This window comes from Propithecus coquereli, unplaced genomic scaffold (assembly GCF_000956105.1).
Source record: "Propithecus coquereli isolate 6110/MARCELLA unplaced genomic scaffold, Pcoq_1.0 Scaffold328, whole genome shotgun sequence".
In the NCBI taxonomy this organism is placed as follows: Eukaryota; Metazoa; Chordata; class Mammalia; order Primates; family Indriidae; genus Propithecus; species Propithecus coquereli.
This window is the reverse complement of record NW_012148930.1, coordinates 3,193,221-3,214,255: the sequence shown is the minus strand read 5'-3', so window position 1 is coordinate 3,214,255 and position 21,035 is coordinate 3,193,221. Positions and strand designations below refer to the sequence as shown.

The following is a 21,035-nucleotide window of genomic DNA, read 5'->3' as shown; positions in this document are numbered from 1 at the left end:
ATATTTAATAAAGTGTGTCAAAAATAAAATAAAATAAAAATAAGTAAGAAATAAAAATTATATATATTCATGGTATAGGATGTGATGATTTGATATATTTATAAAGCAATAATTACCACAATCAAATTTATTAACACATTCACATCACCTGTAGTTACTGTTGCATATCTGTGTGTGTACCTGTGTGTGTACGTGTGTGTGTGTGTGTGTGTTGTAAGGACACTTAAAATCTGCCTTCTTACCAAATTTCAAGTAAAAAATACAGTATTATAACTATAAATATCATCGTCTATGTTAGATTCCCCAAATCTTATTCATCTTATAACTGAAAGTCTGTACCATTTGATCAACATCTTAGTTAAACAAAAACAGCAATGATAGGTTCCAAAATGCAAGGCTTTTGATATAATTATGAATTTTTGATAATAATATCCAGCTATCTCACATTAAACATAGTACCTCATTTATATATCATTTACCATTTTAACTATTATATGATGTTTTTACAGAGTTGGTTTGGAAAAGGTTTTGAGAAAGAATTCCTGAACCATTATACAACACTACTAAATGTTTTATGTTCATTTTTTTCTACTTTCAGAAGCGTGTGTAATATCAGAAGAAATCATGGAAAAATATAACATAACCTTCAGGTGGAGAGAAAGTCAAAAGCTTTATTCCCAAGCAGGTGAAAGTATTGAATTTATGTGTAAATCCAGGTATCGTGCCACAGCAACATCTCTGCCATTTCGAACCAAGTGTCAGGATGGAAAACTGGCATATCCCAGTTGTGAAAAAGACACGACTGGTTATTACTGGGGTTATTAAAATGCACACCTTTATTAAGAAATTTAGCTATTAATCCAGTTCCCACTTTTATATTTCAAGTATTGTTAAACTCATTTTTATTCATAAATAAGATTTTTTGGTAATTTGTGATGATGTAATTATAATCCGAGACCAGTGCCTCACTTCTTAAAAGCAGCAGATTAAAACTTGGCAAATCAAAGTGCTGTGTGTCCAATTTACAAAATATCTATGGTCAGAAATTAGATGTAATTATATCACAGTCCATTTTTATCTGTCACTCTCCTAAATATCTCAATGCTTTCTATGTAGTTTCTGAGGCTCTCTGTTTCACAGTAAATAAAAAGATATCGTTGTCTCTGTCTTTGAAATTGTATCACTTCACACACATGTAAAAATCACCCTAAGTCGTACCTTAAATTAGTAATAAAAGTCATTACTCCTTATTATTAATGAATAAATTCACAAAAATGAAATGCATAAACTTTCATAAGATGTCAATCTAGCACAATTAATAAAGCAAACTAATCATAAAGAGGAATTTAAGTTTAATTGGGTATATAACTATTACAACATTGACGTACAAAGTAATGAAAACCCTCTGTCAGTTATAAGCACACCCACATGAACGTGCACACACACACACACAAATTAATGTTAATCGGAAAAAGTTGGCAGGAAATCCAATAAAATAGGTAAAAATCTATGTTCGTGTTTAGAGATAATAGGGGTAAGAGTTGCTGTTTAACTCCTTCACACATATCGGTTTCCCCTGATTTTTCTAAATTTAACATGTATCACTCTTGAACCACAAGCATCATTTACTTTAAAATAAATTCGTCTAAAAAGCAAGGCAATACAAACTGAGAGCTACAAAGACCTCACTGGTCTTGATCTTAAGGTCAAATAACACTTTAACAATTTTTGGCTAGAAGAATTTTGGAAATTTCAATAATGAGATTCTGAAATGTAATTTTTATGTTCATTCATTTCAAACAGTATTAGTTAAAATAATTTTTGGCCAGAAACATTTTTAATTTCTAAAAGAAGTAAAACTTTTATGTGAAAATAAAGATATTAATAAAAAGATAAAAGTATTTTATTGTGATAATTTATTATGTCATTGCAGAATCAAGTAGCTTGTACACTGAGACTGTTCCAATGTTAGTGATCCTGATTTAGATAAATTGGTTGAGTTGCAGAAAGTCAGATTTCACAAATTTAAAGGAAGTTTGTAATAATTAGGAAGTTATCTTTGTAGGTAATGTTAACATTTATGTGTATACTTATAGGACATTTGGGCTACCATAACAAATTACCATAAACTGGGCGGCTTATGAGAAACAGAAATTTATTTTGTAGAGTTGTAGAGGCTGGCATGTCCAAGATTAAGACGCCAGCTGGTTTGATATCTGGTTAGGGCTTGCTTTCTGTTTCAGAGATGGTGCCTTCTTGCTATGTCCTCACAATGTGGAAAGGGCAAGGCAGTTTCATGAAGTTTTTTTTTTTTTTTTAACTAAGGGCACTAATCCAATCCATGAGGGTGAAATCCTGAGGAGCTAATCACCTGAAAAGGCCTCACTTTCTGCAGAATACCACCACCATGGTGATTAGGATGCACCGTATGAAATTTACAGGAACATTAACATTCAGACCATAGCATAGCATAAGGTTAAAAAAAGATATTCCATGCAAATGAAAACTAAAAGAAAACGGAGAGTGGCTATACTCGCATCAGGCAAAACAGAATTTAAGTCAAAACTGTTAGAAGAAACACGGTCACAATATTGGGATAGAGGGGTTACTTCATCAAGAGACTATAAAAATTATAAATATATATGCACCCAACATGGGAGCAAATAAAATATATAAAGAAAATATTAAGAGATTTGAAGGGATAAATAGACAGCAAAACTATAAGAGAAGGGATTTCAACATCCCACTTTCAACAACAGATAGATCATCTAGACAAAAATCAATAAGCAAACACTGGACTTGAACTATATGTTAGACCAAATGGACCTAACAGATTTATAGAATAGTCCATCCAACAGCAGTAGAATACACATTCTTCTCAGGCACACACACAACATTCTCCAGGATAGATTATCTGTTAGGCCACAAAACAAATCTTAAACCTTTTATAAAGATTGAAATCATATCAAGTATCTTTTGCAGACACGATGGTTTTAAACTAGTAATCAATAACAGGAGAAATTTTGGAAAACAAAAAAGACATGGAAATTAAAAAACAAGCTCCTGAACAACTAATGAGAAGATGAAAAATTTCAAAAGTGAAATTTAAAAATAGAGAAAAAAATGGAAAAACAATGTACTAAAACTTATGGGGTGCAGCAAATGCATTCTAAGAGAGATATTTATAGATATGAATACCTACGTGAAGAAAAAAGAAAGATATAAAATAAACCACCTAACTTTATATCTCAAGAAATTAGAAAATGAAAAATGAACTTAACCCAAAGATAACAAGGAAGGAAATAATAAGAATCAGAGCAGAAATAAATGAAATAGAGACTGGAGAAATGATAATGAGGATCGACAAAACTAAGAGCTGGCTTTTGAAAAGATAAACAAAATTGACAAAACTTTAGCTAGAATAAAAAAAGGAAGGAGGGCTCAAATAAATAAAATTAGAAATGAAAGAGGACACATTACAACTGATAGTACAAAAATATAAAGGAGCACAAGAAACCACCATAAACAATTATATGCCAAAAAACTGGATAACCTAGAAGAGTCATATAAATTCCTAGAGACCTACAGTGTACCAAGACTGAAACATGAACAAATAGAAAATTAGTCCAGACTAATAATGAATAAGGAGAATACATAATTAATAAAAAGGATCCCATCAAAGAAAACTCAAGACCTGACGGCTTCCCTGCTGAATTCTACCAAACATTTAGAGAATCAACACCAATTCTTCTCTAATTCTTCCAAGAAAATTGAAGAAAGAACATTTCCAATTTTATTTTATGAGGTCAAAGTTGTCCTGACACCAAAGCCCTATAAAGACACTACAAAAAAAGTTACAGACCAATATTCCTAATGAATATATTAATAAATGCAAAAAAATCATCAACATACTAACAAAAAATACAACTCCACATTAAAAAGGATCATTAACCATGATCAAGTCTAATTTATCTCTGGGATGCAAGGATGGTACACATATACTAATGAATAAATGTTATTCACCAAATTAACAGAACAAAGAAAACAATGATCATTTCAATAGATACAGAAAAAGCATATGAGAAAGATAAACATCCATTCACGATAAAAATTCTCAAGAAACTGGGCATTGAAGGAATTACCTCAGGAAAATAAAGGCCATATATCACAAGCCCAAAACTAATATTATATTCAATACTGAAAAGGTGAAAGGTTTTCCTTTAAGATCAGAACAAGACAAGGAAACCCACTCTCACGACTTCTTTTTAACATAGTACTGGAAATTCTGGCCAGTGCTATTAGTCAAGAAAAACAAATAAATGCACATTCAAAAGGAAGAAGTAAAATTGTCTCTGTTTGCAGATGACATGATCGTATTACATATATAAAAAATCAGCATCCCTGGTGGTCTAGTGGTCAGGATTCAGCACTGGCTCTCTCTCATCTATAGAAAACACAAGGACTCCCCCCCAAAATTGTGAGAACTAACAACCAATTCAGTAAAGTTGCAGGGTACAATATCAACATACAAAATTCAGTTTTGTTTCTATACACTAAAAACAACCTATCAAAAAAAAGAAATTAAGAAAACAACTCCACTTACAATAGCATCAAAAAGAATAAAATACTTAAGTATAAATTAAAACAAGGAGGTGAGAGCTCTGTACTTTGAAAACTATGAAATATTGACGAAAGTGAAGAAAACATATGCAATTGAAATATATTCCATGTTCAAGGATCAGAAGAATTAATAACATCAACAATGTCCATAATGCACAAAACTCCAGATTTCATGCAATCTTCACTAAAATTCTTATGGCATTTTTCACAGAAATAGAAAAATACCATCATAAAATCAACGCGGAACTACAAAAGACCCCAAATAGAGAAAGTAATCTTGAGAAAAAAGTAAGCTGGCAACATACTCTCTGATGTCAAATTATATTACAAATCTATAATAATCAAAACAATATGGTCCTGGCCCACACAGAAAAAAAGACACATACACTAAAAGCTCCTAAATAAACCCATGCATGTACAATCAGCTGTTCTTTGACACAGGCACAAAGTATACACAGTGGGGAGAAAATAGATTCATCAATAAATGGTGTTGGGAAAACTGAATATCCATATGTAAAAGAATGAAATTGAATTCTTATTTTATAGCATACACAAAAATCAACTCGAAATGAATTAAAGACTTAAATGGAAGACCTGAAATTATAAAATTCCTACAAGAATATACGTGGGAAAAGGTCCATGACCTTGATCTTGGCAATAATTTTTTTTTGGCTATGATACCAAAAGCACGAGCAACAACATCAAAAATAAATAAATAGGACTACACTGAAATAAAAGTATTTTGCATAGCAAAGGAAACTATCAACAAAATGGAAAGGCAAACCACAGAATGAAACCATATATTTAATAAAGTGTGTCAAAAATAAAATAAAATATAGTTAAAATTTTAAAAGTTTATTATCATACAATAAGAGAAGGTAATGATCACCATCAAGGTGACTTCAAAATGAGTTATAAGAAGTTTGAATTACAATAGTTATGGCACAGCTTAGAAACATGAGGAAGTATTTGAACACATTTCATGACTAGTTATATATTAACATCCTTTTTTAGGAAAACAGAGCTGTTTAAGCTGATTTTGCCTATAAGTGATTGGTTTAATTTCATTAACTCATGATGACAAGGATGTATATCTTTTTGTGTTTATGATTAGAACAGTGTTTGGGGAAATCAGGATAAAGTGAGTTTTGCTTACATGTTTATGGGCACTGGACTTGGAGTATATTGAAACTATGGCTTCCATTTCCATTTGTATTAAGCAGCAGTTAATATCAAAAATATACAAAAAACTCATACAACTCAATAGCAAAATAACAAATAACCTTACTAAAGAATGGACAAAACATCTGAGATATTTTTTCCAGAGAAGGCATACAAATGGCCAACAGTTATATGAAAAGGTGTTCACTATAACTAATAATCTGGAAAATGCAAAAAAAACCACAATGAAATATGATCTCACACCTGTTTGGATGGCTATTATCAAAAGGCCAAAAGATAACAGTGGTGATGAGGTTGTGCAGAAAAGAGAACTCTTGTACAAGCTGGTAGAAATGTAAATTGGTTTAGCCATTATGGAAAACAGTATGGTGGTTCCTCAAGAAATTAAAAATAGAACTACCATTAAGATTCAGCCATCCTAATCTGAGTATATAGGCAAAGGAAATAGATAAGTCTGTCAAAGAAGTATCTTTACCACCATGTTCATTATAGCCTTATTCATAATTGCTATGATACGGAAACAACATAAATGTCAACAGATGAATGGATAAAGAAAACATGGTGTGTATATACCATGAAATACTATTCAGCCTTACAAGAGAAGGAAATCCTGCCATTTGTGACAACATGGATAAACTTGGAGGACTTTAAGCTAAATGAGGTATTTTGATGGGGATTGCATTGAACCTGTAAACCACTTTGGGTAGCATGGACATTTTAACAGTATTCATTCTGCCGATCCATGAGCAGGTTTTTTTTTTTTTATTTGTTTATATCCTCTGCAATTTTCTTCCTCAGTGATTCATATTTCTCTTTGTACAGATCTTTCGCCTCCTTGGTTAAATACATTCGTAGGTATGTTATTTTCTTTGTAGCTATTGTGAAATGTATTGAGTCTTTGATATGAATCTCAGCTTGACTGTTGTTGGTGTATAGGAAAGTTACTTATTTGTCTACATTGACTTTGTAGCCTGAGACTTTGCTGAATTTATTTATCAATTCCAGGAGTTTCTTGGCAGAATCTAGAGTTTTCTAGATATAAGTTCATATCATCAGCAAAGAGTGATAGTTTGACGTTCTCTTTCCCCATTTGAATACCCTTAATTTCATTCTCTTACCTGATTGCTCTGACTAGGACCTCCAGCACTATGTTGAATAGAAGTGGTAACAGTGGGCATCCTTGTCTTGTTCCAGTTCTGAGTGGGAATGCTTTCAACTTTTCCCCATTCAGTATGATTTTGGCTCTGGGTTTGTTATATGTGGCTTTTATAATTTTGAGTATGTTCCATCTATGCCTATTTTGTTAAGAGTTTTTATCATAAAAGGGTGCTGAACTTTGTCGAATGCTTTTTCTGCATCTATTGCAATGATCATAAGATCTCCGTTTTTGCTTCTCTTTATGTGGTGAATCACATTTATGGATTTACGTATGCTGAACCAACCTTGCATCCCTGGGATGAAGCCTACGTGGTCATGATGGTTTATTTTTTTGATGTGCTGCTGAATTAGGTTTCCTAGAATTTTATTGAGGATTTTTGCATCTATGTGCATAAGGGATATTGGTCTACAGTTTTCCTTTTTTGTTGTGTCCTTTCCTGGCTTTGGAATCAAGGTGATAATGACTTCATAGAATAAATTGGGAAAAATTCCTTCCTTCTCAATGTTATGAAATAATTTCTGCAGTATGTGTACCAATTCTTCTTTGCAGGTCTGATGAAATTCAGCTGTGAAACCATCTGGTCTGGGACTTTTTCTGTTGGAAGATTTTTTTTATTGCCACTTTGATTTCATTGCTTGTAACGGGTCTGTTCAGGAGTTCTATTTCTTCTTGACTGAGACTTGGGAGGTTGTATGTTTCCAGGAATTTGTCCATTTCATCAATGCTTTCAAGTTTATGTGCATAGAGATTTTTATAGCATTCACAGATGGCATTTTGTATTGCCGTGGTATCAGTTTACAGATTCAATGCAATCCTCATCAAAATACCGATATGTTTAACCATGGAACTACATTTTTCTCCTACTAGACAATTTCTAATTATGTATTCACATTCCCTCAAGACTTTTTCACAAAGAGAGTTTCTAATAACTAACCTAGGCAAGATATTCTGTATATGTATCCTATTCATAAAATTCATAAAGTATTTATGGTAAAGAATTAGATAACCTAACTTATGAGCCTACTTCTATCTATCCCTCTCAGAATGTTCTCAAAGCTTCCTAACATAACTGCAGAGGCTTTCTGTGACTCTCTATATAAAAGGTACTAAAGGAAATATGATAAGCCTCAATCTTCAAATTAATACCCCTTCATACACATGTAAAAACAGACTAAATCATCCCTTATGCTTGAACCAGGATATCAATCTTTCTTACCAGTCCCTAATATTAGCCTACTCATCAATAGGTATATGTATCAACAATGATGAAATGTAGGTCACAATTTTTATAACACCTTTAGAAATTTAAACAAATTCTAGAGAGTAACTTAGATTGTCATTAAGAAAAACATACAAAAATAAATTTAGAAACTAAGTGAGATTAATGATATTATACTATTAAGTATAAATATTATACTTAAAATGTATTAAGTATATACCTAGTTTTAAATAATATTTATAGAAAAACATTGGCCAGTTGTATAAAATAATGTTTACAATGATATATTTAGGTTTGGAGAGAATATTGATTTTAAGTTCTTTTAAATGTTTGCATTTTCCAATTTTTCTATTTTTTACATTCATTACATTTTAATTATAAATATACACTTTTAATATAATGAGGATAAAAAGGGAGGCAATGAAAGTTGAGAAAAACCTCTAATAATGATCTTGAGACCTAACAGTTTCTTGGTTTTTTCGATGTACAATAGTTATTGTAAAATATTGAGCAAAATGATTTTCAGAATAAATAATTTTTATAGATCTATCTTTAAGTTTGTTGATTCTTTCATCTACCAGGTGAAATCTGTCAGTGTCCCTCTGGTGAATTCTTTACTTCAGTTATTGTAGTTTTCTTTTTCTTTTTTTTTTTTTTAAAGACAGAGTCTCGCTCTGTTGCCTGCGCTAGAGTGCCGTGGTGTCAGTCTAGCTCACAGCAACCTCAAACTCCTCTGCTCAAAGGATCCTCCTGCCTCAGCCTCCTGAGTAGCTGGGACTATAGGCGTGAGCCACCACACCTGGCTGATTTTTTCTATTTTTAGTAGAGCTGGGGTATCACTCTTGCTCAGGCTGGTCTCAAACTCCTGACTTCAAGCCATCCTCCTGCCCTGGCCTCCCAGAGTGCTAGGATTACAGGCGTGAGCCACTGCACCCCACCCAGTTATTGTAGTTTTCAACTCCAGAATTTCCAATCAGTTTCAGTTGATAATTTCTTTTTATTGGCATTCTCTATTGGATGAGTCATTGTCATAATACATTCCTTCAGTTATTTTTTAATGACAGATAAAATTGTATGTATTTATCATGTACAATATGATATTTGGAAAAATATATACATTATGGAATGGCTAAATCTAGCTACTTAACACATGTATTTCCTCACAAAGTTATCATTTTTTAGATGTGGTTCTCTTTAGTTCTCCGGACATATTTACGACAACTGCTTTGATATCTTCATCAGCTTGTTACAAAATCTGGGCCCCCTCAAAGAATCTTCCTATTGCCTGGTTTTGGTTTTTGTTTTTTCCTGTGTATGGAGTACCCTTTCTTGTTTCCATGTCTTATGTTTTTTTTGCTGCTGAACTATGATATGTGTTGAATATAAAATGCTGGAAATTTTAGATTATGCCTTATAACTATTCTGAATTATGAATCCTTCCCAAGAGCTTGTTGCTGCTGCTAGGTTTTGTTTTGTTTATTTGTTTAGTTTCTGTGGCATTTGTTTACCTCAAAGTATATGGATTTTGATGTCACTGCTCGGTTTTTATTTCTTGATGTTTTTTGTTTTTTGTTTTTTTCTTTTTCTTTTAGTCTGGCTTTGTAGAGGCCACCCCTCAGCCCGTGCACCTTAGTAAACAACCAGTATTTGGTCAGAAGTTGTGTTTGAACACATTGAGCCATAAGCTTTCCACCTTTTGCCTTTGGATCTGTGTGTGATTTGGGAAATGCTTTCAAAATTCAGGGAACTGATAAGTCTGCGCCACATTTAGTAAGAGACTGCTGGTTTACAGGGCTTTCTCTGGTTCTCTGATTGGACAAAACATGTACAAGTCCATTGACTTCCAGACCACCATAATAAGTGTCATCTTAGAGGGGTCTTTTTGGGCTGCCTCTTTCTCCAGATTGTTCTGTTAAATTTCTAGCTGGCTGCCCATCTTGTTGCTTGCAAGTAGTATCCACTAGGGATACTAGTCTTCCCTGATTGTTTCCCACTGTAATCTCCTCGTATTCAAGAGTGTCTTGGGTATGGACTTTCCCGAGGTATAAAACCTTCTCCCTGCAGCAGGGCAGCAGAGCTGTGGGTTCGCGGGGACTGCCTGCCCGCTCGGAGCACAACTGCTGAGCCACAGCACTGGGCTGAGAGACAGGAGTGAATTAAAGTGGCCACTCTTTTGTATTGAGATTTATGGAGACTTTTTTGAACAAATGCCTCTCAATGATACGCTGTTTGGCCAATTTCTGGAGACTATAAGTGGTTATTTTTAATAACTTTATCCAGTTTTGTTGCTGCCTCTTGGGGGGAGATAATATAGCAACATTCTCACAAGTTATTCTTATAGTCCCGCCTGATCCAAATTATTTTGAAATATAATTTGTTAATTCAAAAATTTTAGGAAGCCTTATTTGGCAAAAACTATTATTGACTAGACTTTTTATAATCTATAAAGTGTATGAAAACTATTAAGAAGGAACTTAATTCTTAGTGCAAGTTTTCAGGGGAATTTATAGCTATAATAGTAATGGTTTAGTATTAAAATGAGGACTGATGATCTACACTAGCTTGTTTTTTGAAACAGCTGACTTTCTGGCTAGGAAGAAGTGGTTTCATCTCCCCCCAATCCCCCCTGGTCCATCTCTGAATGTCCCAAACTCAGAGACTCGGTGACTACAACAGGAAATTGAACAGCTGTTATTTTGCTCAAATAAATATCAACTGATGAATTCAAAGCATTACTATGAAAACATTGATAAGACACTATTTAGTTATTTCACACAACCCATGAACTTTGATGTTTACCAAAAGGACATTGCGAAGCTAGCTTCCCGGTACTGCTCTGAATTTCAAAGTTACGCTCATAACTATTTATGAAAGCAGGATTTAAAGCAACACTATCAATACTGGAGGATTTTTAGTTATATACAGCTGGGATTCTCTAGCATGTTGCTCTTAATCAATGTCATTCTAATCTTGTGGGTATCCACTGTTCGGGGGCAAGGTAAGTTGAAAACAGATCTGAATATTTAGTCTCTTTCTCAAATGTGTTCATTGGTTGTGTGTGTGTGGTGTGTGTGTATTTTTAAAAGAATAAATAGATAAGAGCATTTTGAATGAGGGATCATAATATTTATTTGTGAACATATTTTCTAATATGCAACTAAGAGGAAAATAGAATAAAATTAATTTTCTCTCTTCTCTAAGTTCCAAAATGAGAATAGCCACCAAATATAGAATTTATAGAGGAATTAAATGATGAAAAACCTGCTATGATGAAGCCAACAAGGGAAAGAATTGGTGTAATTCTGCATACTCTGCAATGCCACTGACTAGAAAAAACATCCTAGAAATGTTTGTCCACCTTCAAAATGTCTATAGAATTTTATTTTCATAAAAAAGTTTTAATACAATTAAAATAAGGGAATTTTCATATCAATCTAATTATCATTCAACAAAGGGAAGTATCTTTTAATAAAACAAGGGTATGTTTTTGTTTTTGTATGTAAGCCAGTAAAATGACAATAAAATGCTTTTTCTGAGCTTTTCAACATATTTTGAAAATGAAATCATATATCGCCTCTTTATTAACACTATAAACTGTTTCTTGCAATATTTAAAAAACTGTCCCATCTCACTTCATGTTGAAATAAAAGCCACCATATGGAAATAACTGCAAGCAAACCTCTAACAAGGTCTAGGTCACTGATTAAACTATGTATATAAATGAAGTTTCACTGTACTTTACTCTTTGATTTCCTAAAAGTATTTATTTTACTGTTTGGTTGCTTGCTAGTTTTCCCATACAACTGAAGTTTTATTTGGACAGTTTCTCTTCAGACCTAAGAGAAAAATATGCATAATAGAAATTCTTTGCTATTGAACAAAATACTTATACGCACAATAACATGGATGCAACTCAAAATAATCACGCTAAGTGCAAGAAGCCAGATGTAAAAGATCCCGTGTTGTGTGGTTCCCTGATACGAAATGTCCTGAAGGGGCAAATCTGTAGAGACGGAAAGTCAATTTCGTGGTTGCCTGGGGCCTAACTGCAAGTGGGCAAGAGGCTCTCAGGGCGATGATGGAAGTGATCTCGGCCTGGCTTGTGCTGATAGCTCCACAACTCGGTAAACCTGCTAAAAACCAGTGATTTCTACACTTGCAATGGGTGAATTTTGTGGCACGTAAACTGTACATCAATAAACTTGTTAAAAACCAAAAGAAATCAACATTGTACATTATAAATACATAGCATTTTTGTCAATTTTTTAAAATGTAAAAAAATTTAAAGATGCTTTTCTTTTAGCATTTATTCTTACAAAAATTGCAAAACATTATTTCTGTGGACTTGAAACTCATTTTATTTTGTTTCCACTTTTAGCACTGAGTTATAATCACCAGAGAGCAGTTAGCTGATGAGGGGGAACTCGCTCTCCAATGATGGACAGCTGAGTCCCAATTAAAAACACCGAATCCTCTGGGCAGCCACAGTGAGGGCTGGATCTCTGCAGATGCTCACTGCGTGTGTGGGTGTGTTTCTAGCGTTTCTAGCATATAATAGGTGGTTTAAACATCTGTTAGAAATGGCATTAAAAGGGGATTTCTGAGTAGGGGTAAAAGCAGAAGAAGGTAAGTGAAAAATACAAGTAACATGTAGAATTTTGACAACTCCTAACCCAGAAAAAGACATTCAAGCTTCAATCCAGTCTCTTGGAGAAACTTTAGTAAAACTCTATCCAAAAGTCGTCCAAGTATTAACTGTTTTGTGTGTGCTGCACTTTCGCGAGACCGTCCAAACAGCAAAAGCAACACACTGAGGTAGCACTTTTGTATAAATAGAAAACTTGGAAATTCTCAAGAGCCGAACAGGTGGAGGTTTCCAGAGGATGGTGCCCATTCCCCCAAACCTCCCCCTATGCGTCTCTTCATCTGTATGCTTTGTAAATTAGTAAATGTAACAAAGAAAAAAAAAAACCTGAGAAAACTACATGCTTTCAGCAGCAAAATATTTATCAAGCAATATATTTATTATGCTTCATGTTGCATCAAACAAGCTGGAAAGGAAACGAAAATTCCCAACTGTGCCTCACTGCAACATATAGTTTCCTAGGAGGAATGCAAAACATAAACAGGCAAGCAGATTGCAAGGCCATAAACGCATGTGTGTGTATGTGCGTTTGTGTGTGTGCGTACAGTCTTGTGTTGCTTAAGAAATGGAATATGTTTTGAGAAATGCATCACTGAGCAATTTTGTTGTGTACTTACACAAACCTAGATGGTGTAGCCTGCTACTCACCCAGGCTACACGGCGTAGCCTGTTGCTCCTGTGCACAAACCGGCGCAGCGTGTTACTGTCCTGAACACTGTGGGCAACATTTGTGTATCTAAATATATCTAAATGTTTAAAAGATACAGTAAAAATACGGTACCTAGTTTATCATTTTTAATAAAGAACGGTACACTTGTATAGAACGTGAACAGAGCTCCGGGACCGCAGGTTGTTCCGCGTGAGTCAGTGAGTGGTGCGTGGATGTGAAGGTCTAGAACATGACAACATACTACTGACGACTTTGTAAACGCTATGCACTTAGCCCACGCTGAATTAATAAAAATACTATCTTTCTTTAATAATAAATTAACCTTAGCCCACTGTAACCTTTTTACTTAATAAGCTTTTTAATTTTCCTAACTTTTGACTCTTTTGTAATAACACTTAGCTTAAAACACAAACACATTGCACAGTTGTGCAAAAATATTTTTCTTTTTTTATATCCTTCCTTGATAAGCTTTTCTCTGTTCTTAAAATTTTTCATTTTAAAACCATTTTGTTAAAAACGAAGACACATACACACACATTGGTTTAGGCCCACACAGGGTCAGGATCGTCGTATTCCTGCCTCCCACCTCCCCATCTCGTCCCGCCGGGAGGACTCCAGGTGCAGTAACATGCACGGAGCCATCGTCCCCTACGATAACCACGCCTTCTTCTGTGGTACTTCCTGAAGACCTTTCTAAGGCTATTTTACAGTTAAGTTTTCCTTTTATAAGTAGAAGAGGTACAAGCTAAAATAATGGTAAAACGTGTTGTGGAGTAAATACATAAATCAGTAATATAGCCATTTATTGTCATTATCAAGTAGTATGTGCTGTAATTGTATGTGCCACACTTTTATACACCTGGCGGCACAGTAGAAATGTTTACCCAGCGTCATCACAAACATGTGAGCAACGCACTGCACTAGGATATTATGACGGCTGTGGCATGACTGGGCTGTAGGGATTTCTCAGCTCCATTTTAATCTTAAGGGACCACCACTGTATACGCTGTCAGTCGTAGACTGAAACATCGTTCATTATATGGCACATGAGTGTATGCATATATGTATGTATATAAGTGTGCATGTTTATATATATACACACGTATGTGTGTCCCAGAAGACATATATTCATGAGGTTTTATTCTAATGTAGAGACAAGAAAAATTATTTTATACTTCTGGAGTGAGTGGTTCTGTACGGGAGGTCTACAAAAAGCAGTTAACATTCACAGCCAGCACCGTTGCTGACGTGCACAAAGGATATTTGATGAATGTTGTAGAATGACTTCTGAAAGTTGGGTAGAATGTAATGGGAGAACGGGAGCAAAGTCATTCTGCATAGCAAAAATATGTAGGTACTAAGACATGGAGATAAAGTACCATAATTCTGGGGGGAGGCAAAAGGTATCTGAAAAAGAATTATGATAGGTAATACTGTCAAGATACAAGTGAGTCTTTCCCCAATATCTTCTTCAAAAGTATCTAATGTCAATTTTTAAACAGTGTAAATAAGAAACTTGAAGTTTCGCAAGGTTAAATACCGCAGGAATTAATCATTGTAAATATTGTGCAACATCAAACATTACTTCTAGGTAGATGAAAACAAGGACATACCCTGATTTGTGAGCTCAATTTCTCCAAGTTTTTTTTTAAATAAACAGAAAAATAAATCTATTTCTTAAACAGCAATACTACATTGAGAAAATAGCTTGAACTAAAAAATGGACTTACCTGTTGTCCTCAGGAATAGAATGCAATACCAGGAGCAAACCCTACTGTGAACTGCAGACTCGGGGTGACAATGACATGATAGTGGGGGACACTGTGTGTGTGTGTGTGTGTGTGTGTGTCAGGGGATGGGGCAGTGACAGGGAGGAAGTTTCTGTACCTTCTGCTCAATTTCGCCGCAAATATAACTGTTCTAAAAAAAAAAAAAAGTCTAATACCTATATATACAAAAACATAAAAAATAGACTAGAAAGGTATAAAAATTTCACACGTTGTCTAAATTGCTTAAATATATCTTGAACCATAGAGTGTATGAATGTGTTAAGCATCTATCTACATATGTACCAAAGTTCCTTAGCAACCGCAAAGCATCGGTTCTGGGACCCTCCTCATCCCCTGCAGATGCCAAATTCTGAGGATGCTCAGGCGCCTTAGATAGACTGGGACAGTATTTGCATGTAATCTGCACACGTTCTTCCATACAATTTAAATTATCTCTAGATTACACGTTATACCTAACACAATGTAAATGCCATGTGAATAGTTGTTACACGGCATTTTATTTTTGCTATTTTTATTGTTGTATTGGTATTTTTATTTTTTCCCCTTTTTTCCAGTATTCTTGATCCATGTTGGTTGAATGCACATACGCAGGACCCATGGATATGGAGGGTAGATTGTATACACACACACACACATCTGTATACACTGATACACACTATGCTAGAAGATATAATTATATGAGAAATTTACCTGTAATTTTCTCTTGGTTGGAGTGTTCTTTGTGATTCTTTGTACTCTCTGTATTAACTCTGTAACCAGAAAATAATCAAAATGATGATACTAATAAACAAGAAACTACCTACCCAACATCTTTACTGCACCAGAAAAATATAGGCAGGACAGAGACTTCTGGTGGAGATAGTTCCTATGACTGTCGATGAGAAGAATAGAGAAAATAAGTGAATTGAGACCAAAACACAACCCCATCATCCCTCTACCACACACCATGTAGATCAGGGAGGTTTGCTACTCATAAACTCTATCTGATTCATAAATTGCTGTGTGGGGGTTTTCTTCTTGAAGACACTGCACGAGTTCATATTTCATATCACTCCAACACGCAAATTTCATTTTCACTTGACAATGGCCTCCTCAAATACTCTTGTTCTGTTAATTAAAAATCTTTCCTTGTTCCTGACCAGTTGAGTATACTGGAAGGCATTTAAGCTAAACGCATTTAAGCTAACCGAAAGAAAAAATTATCAATGAGATGGTTAAAATCTCATTTATTGATTCAGTAATGTAGATTAGTATTTTGATTCTTCGGTTTTGGTTTATTTTTTCCAGTGGGACTTTGTGATTTTCCAGAAATAAACCATGGAATTCTCCACGATGAAGAGAAGGTACTTTTCCCGGTTTACACGGGGAGATTTTTCTACTACTCCTGTGCATACAATTTTGTGTCTCCTTCAAAATCCTTCTGGACTCGTATAACATGCACAGAAGAAGGATGGTCACCAACACCGAAGTGTCTCAGTGAGTAATCCCTGATCGTTAGGTGGCTATTCATTCAGTGAAAAGAGGAGATGTGCTAGACAGGATCACAGGGGCTCAGCACTCACAGATGTGAGGACAAGGGGGCCAGCGGAGACAGGACAGGGAGTCCTTCATCCTTCTTTTTTGAAAATCAAATGAAATATAAATGTGTCAACTTTCTTGCATTATCTAGAAGTACTGTACATATTGAAATATTTTAATTTTAAAAAACTGATGATTAATATATTTGACTATTAATATTTCTTTCCTAATATTATATTCATTTGGCAGCAGCTTGACCATATTTTTTCCTTTAAAAAAGTCATTTTACATACATGAATGTATGCATAAGTGTATGATGTCTAATGGCTGCAACATCACTGGGCAATAGGAAGCTTTCGGCTCCATTTCAATCTGGAGGGACCACAGTTGTATGTGCAGCCAGCTGTTCACCAAAACATCATTTGTTTTGTGCCACATGACTGCATATATGTATGTATGTAAGTGTGAATATGTTCACACACATATATGATCCATAAGAAATATATTCATAAAGTCTTATCCTAATGTAGAGACAAGAAAAATTATTTTGTACTTTCGGAATGAGTGGTTCAGGGAAGGAGGCCTGCAGGAAGCAGCTAACATTTCACAGCCAGCACCGTTGCTGACGTGCACAATGCATATATGATGAATGTTCCAGAATGAAGTCTGAAGGATGGGTAGACTGTAACTGGAGGATGGGAGCAAAGGGCTACCTATATACTGTAGTCCTTCAGTAACCAGTAATTCTGTTTTTGATTTGCTGTTCTCTCAAATATTGCAAAGTAAGTTCTAACATTTTCACTTTTATATTTTCCATAAATCACTTCTTTGGTCCTTGAAATTGTATCTATATTAATTTTTCAATGAAAGTAGAGAGCATAACCACAAGTGTGTTATAAAAGAAAAACAATGAGAGACAGAATAGAGCCAACAAAGGAGATAGTAATGGTCTCTCTCCTGTAAGTAACGTTTACGAGAATTAAGAGAGAAATACATACGAATAGATATTAATATTTTTTACCTAGAAAAGTTTATAAACAAAATTTTCCTTATAAAAAACAGAAAAATAGCACAAAATATTTTCTTTCATATATACATATATAAGAAAAATATGTACATAGTAGCATGGCCTAAATTTTTTTGGAATTTTTTATACTTGATTTCAGTTTTGAAAGTTTTCTCTTCCTTTTAAAATATTATAAAATGCATTTTTTTTTTTACCACTTCCATCTTTAACATTAATCGACTGTTGGTCCTTAGGACTGTGTTTCTTTCCTTTTGTGGAAAATGGTCATTCTGCGTCTTCAGGACAGACACATGTGGAAGGTGACATCGTGCAAATTGTTTGTGACAAAGGCTACAGTCTTCAGCACAATGGGAGCACCATCACGTGCGCAAAAAGTGGCTGGTCCACTCCTCCCAAATGCAGACCCTCTAGTAAGTAAAACCCTGTTCTCTCAGATCTGGTATGTTTTCTGATTTTTTTTTTAAAGAAATAAATCTATCATCAGGGGTTAAATATAGGTTTTGCCACATATTTCTATCATTATTCATTTAATTTTTAGTTCCAGTTGTGTCTAAGATTTGTGAATAATTTCCCTACCTGTATAAATCAAATGTACGTACTGAGTACAAATATTAGACAGGAATTCACTTGGAAGTCAACCTTTATGTTAACGTCATACCCATCTATTGTTTATATCCTGATTATCAAGTTAGGTGACAACAGATGACAAAACTAAAGTATTAAAATGAAAATAAGTCCAATTCTAGTTAAAATGTCTTATAGCTAAGACGTTTTAAAAATATTTATCCTTATTTGAATTCACATCAACTCAATAAATCATCAATTTCTAAGTTTTAAAATGTTCATACTCATGAGAGGTATGTTTATTTGTGAATGGCTTAGAATTTGGAAACCAGTTCCTCTGGAAACCTGCGGTATAAATGGTGGCACCTTCCAGACCTGAGTCAGCGCTTGCAACTCCTCATGTTTACAGCTCCCCAGTGATTAATTGTTCCTTACCCAGCCCAGTGGGCCTGCAGCCTACGCCGGCTCAGCTTAGTCTTCAACCAAAAACTCCAGGACACCCATGAAAACTTCCATAGCTATTTTTCTTCACAACACTTTCTCTCTGTTACTCTGCCCAGTAAATTCAGCCACCATGGTCTCCAAGACTCTGATCTTACTGGTCTCAACTAAGCTGCACTGCTGGGCTCTGCACAGCTTCTCCCTTCCTGCACGCAGTCCAGAGAACACCTCCCGGCAAAGAACTGAGATCGCCGTAGACTGTGCTTTGGTTTTGAGGTTTTCTTCTTGTCTCCATCACCAAAGTCCTGTCCTACCTGGTTTCTAGTGTTCTGGAAATATATTTTGCACAATTTTCTAACTTTTTTCCAGTGGGAAGATATATTGATAAAAGTTAGTCCATGCTATCAGGAAATGGAGTCTTCAGTACACTTTAAAATTTTTTTTATGTTATCAGATATTATTACATATCTTCAATTTTTAAATTTAAACCTCTAAAAAATAGCATCTTTTAAAACAGCTTGAATTGTGATGGTTTTTCAAAAGCCAGTTATGTCATGGCCTCTTTCAATTACAAGGGGCTTCAACATCACTAACACTTGCAAAAAAAAAAAAATGAAAGAACAAATTTATTAACTTCATACCTGAAAAGTCCAGTAACTGGACGGGGTTCAAGACTTATAGGGTTCAGTATAGTGTCAATATTTCCATTCCCTCTCCATCTCATGAACAAGCTCTCTTCAGTTTGTGGGATAATGGCTTTTCTCAGTGCAACAATTAGATTTCAGAAACTTGACAAATTAAGTTAGACCAGTTGTGACCAATACAAGCTGACTCCCGGGTACATTTTGTAAGACTCCGTTAGCCTTTGAACAATTGTTTTGCTTTGGGATGCAAAAAATACCTCAGGCTTAATTCATAGTTTCCTTGCTGCAGAACTGGAATCAGCCACCTCTCCAATGGAGTCCTGGCTCCCTTCAGGAGGCAAACATATTTAGAAACTAAGTTGCCAAAATTAACCTGTTTCAAAAATGTAGCGCATTTTTATTTCTTTAGACAAAGAACATATTTTATGAGAAAAATATCACTACAGGTACAATTAACTCTATAGCATGTTGTATATAAAAATGAGGTTTTCTCTGTTTCTCTTCGTCATCTCTCTGTTCGGGATGTTTTCACTAAGGCAGGCATTTCTCAACCCTGCACTGCTGCAGAGCAGATCTCCTTCCTCACGCTTTATGTGCGCTTTCCGTGAGAAAGAACCAAGGGCTTAAAAAATATAGCCATTTATGTGATTAAAATTTCTTCCTCTAATTAATCCTTTCAGCAGAAATCACAAAAGTGTTGATAATATATAAAGTGCTGTCTTTCTATCTGCCTTATTTTAAACTGTATTTTGATTTGCTCTCTCGATCAATCAAATGATCTTTTTAAGATTCTCAAGGAAAATGTGGGACCCCTCCAGCTATTGACAATGGAAAGATTACTTCATTCCCATTACGAGCATATGCGCCAGGCTCGTCAGTTCAGTATCGATGCCGGAACTTGTATGTCCTTCAGGGTAACACGCGAATAACATGTAGAAATGGAAAGTGGTCAGAACCACCAAAATGCTTATGTAAGTACTTTAGTATTCTCGTATTAAAGAGAATATGAGAAAAGAAAATATTATACACTGGAAAAGTCAGTGTATAAGTAAAATATTTTGTTATTGATAATAGAATTTTCAGAGATTAACATACAACCATTCTGCAAAATGCTTGCCTACCAAATGTTTTTATTTGAGAAAGTATAGTTTAGAAAATACTTTGTAATTTTTTAAATTTTATTTTAGCACTTTTTGTTGACAAAAATTATATATATTTATAGTATAGGAGGTGATGATTCTATGTATTTAAAATGCAATAATTACAATTAATGAGCACATTCATCACCCATAGTTACTATTGTGTGTGTATGTGTATGTGTGTATCTTGTAAAGACATTTATAACCTGCCCTTACCAAAATTTAAGTAAAAGCTACAGATAACTGTAGACATCATGCTGCACATTGGATCCCCAGACACATGACTCGATTTCAAAAGAACTTATTCCAAAATACACGTGATGAGACATCAGATGTGTCAAATCCTGCTTGGACCTGGGCAGGATGCCTGGTGACGGGACAGTGGATTCCGCTACCCGAAGGTCACTGGGACCCTGG

At 34.6% G+C, this 21,035-nt stretch overlaps 1 protein-coding gene across 2 annotated transcripts in view; it reads left to right on the top strand.

Moving 5' to 3' along the window:
- Window positions 1-21,035, top strand: part of LOC105815321 (complement factor H-like) — a 103,243-nt gene that overhangs the window by 62,923 nt on the left and 19,285 nt on the right. The window contains exon 20 of one of the 2 annotated variants that reach the window (XM_012650470.1): window positions 20,268-20,409. In XM_012650470.1, coding sequence (XP_012505924.1) covers window positions 20,268-20,409 — 142 coding nt within the window. Of the gene's footprint in view, window positions 1-20,267; window positions 20,412-21,035 lie in introns of both variants that reach the window. The other variant, XM_012650469.1, reaches the window with a different exon arrangement.